The sequence below is a fragment of the Triticum urartu genome, chromosome 1A, assembly GCF_056163025.1.
Source record: "Triticum urartu cultivar PI428250 chromosome 1A, HENAU_Tu73, whole genome shotgun sequence".
NCBI lineage: Eukaryota > Viridiplantae > Streptophyta > Magnoliopsida > Poales > Poaceae > Triticum > Triticum urartu.
The window spans coordinates 504331956-504333362 of record NC_141873.1 but is presented as its reverse complement, the minus strand read 5'-3'; the positions used below and the strand labels follow the sequence as shown (position 1 = coordinate 504333362).

The 1407-nt window shown below is 46.8% G+C and overlaps 1 protein-coding gene across 1 annotated transcript; it reads right to left on the bottom strand.

Moving 5' to 3' along the window:
• Positions 1 to 207: 207 nt before the first annotated feature.
• LOC125532984 (uncharacterized) lies at positions 208 to 1407 on the bottom strand. Its single transcript, XM_087538895.1, has 2 exons — positions 828 to 1407; positions 208 to 668 (listed from the first exon to the last, which is right to left on the bottom strand). Exons 1-2 carry the CDS (start codon positions 1405 to 1407, stop codon positions 208 to 210), a joined length of 1041 nt encoding a protein of 346 aa, XP_087395021.1.

Genomic DNA, 1407 nt, shown 5'->3' with positions numbered 1-1407 from the left:
CAAATATTTGTCTGAAAATTAAAATAGTTTTACAACCCAATTGAAATTGTCTTTAATAAAATAGTTTTACAACTAAATCGAAATTGTCTTGACTGAACATAAAATGGACAAATACATCTATTGGTTGCCAACGTGATCCCACACGTGCTCAACCAAATCATTTTGAAGATTCACATGAGTGTGCCAATCACGCATCTCACGGTGGAATTAGGCAAACTGTTCAAATGTGGCCGGGTCTTGGTGCAGGGGCTCAATATTTTCACCTTGATAATCAAATCCTTGGTCGAAGATACTCTCATCACGCTCGTCCTCGACGATCATGTTGTGCATGATCACACAAGCAGTCATCACCTCCCAAAGATTCCTTTCATCCCATGACAGTGCAGGGTTTCGAACGATACTCCACCGGGATTGAAGCACACCAAAAGCACGTTCCACATCCTTTCTAACACTTTCTTGCATTTGGGCAAATCTCTTTCTCTTCTCACCTTGGGGTTTCGAAATTGTCTTCACAAAAGTTGACCACTGAGGATATATACCATCTGCTAGATAGTATCCCTTGTTGTAATGGTGGCCGTTGATCTCAAAGTTGACAGGTGGGGAGTGGCCTTCTGCAAGCCTCGCGAAGACTGGAGAACGCTGCAGCACATTGATATCATTGTGAGAACCTGTCATGCCGAAGAAAGAATGCCATATCCAAAGATCTTATGATGCCACCACTTCTAATATGACAGTGCACCCGTTAACATGCCCCTTGTACTGGCCCTGCCAAGAAAATGGACAGTTCTTCAACTCCCAATGCATACAATCTATGCTGCCAAGCATACCTGGAAAGACTCTAGCTGCGTTGGTCGCCAACAATCTCTCTGTATCAGCGGCAGTTGGCTGCCTCAAGTACTCTGGGCCAAAGACCTCGATCACAGCCTGGCAAAACTTGTACATTGACATCAGACATGTTGTCTCACTCATACGCACATACTCATCCACCAGATCGACTGGAATTCCATATGCAAGCATGCGGATGGCCGCGGTGCATTTCTGGTAGGAGGAGAATCCAAGCTTGCCAAGGGCATCCGTCTTGCACTCGAAGTATGGGTCATGAGCAACCACTCCCTCTCGGATACGACTGAACACATGCCTGGCCATACGAAAACGGCGACGAAATTTATCCGGTCTGAAGAGCGGGGTGTTGGCAAAGTAATCTGCATAGAGCAGGGCCTGGCCTATCTCCCTGTTGAGGTTCTGGTTGGGAGCACGGCCAGGGACTGACCCCCTGTACCGAGAAAGCTGCCGTTGATTATGGTCGTAAACGACCAGTGCAGCCACCACAAGATCGTCATCATCCGACGACGAATCGTCCGATGAACAAAGGAAGTGATGGTAGAAAAACTCGTCTCCACTGTCCAT

What these genes read in the sequence shown, in the direction of transcription:
- LOC125532984 (XM_087538895.1), bottom strand. Translation starts at nt 1,407, where the DNA reads ATGGACAGTGGAGACGAGTTTTTCTACCATCACTTCCTTTGTTCATCG. An exon ending in CGCAGCTAGAGTCTTTCCAG is followed by an intron (nt 669 to 827) that starts GTATGCTTGGCA and finishes TCGGCATGACAG; the next exon opens with GTTCTCACAATGATATCAAT.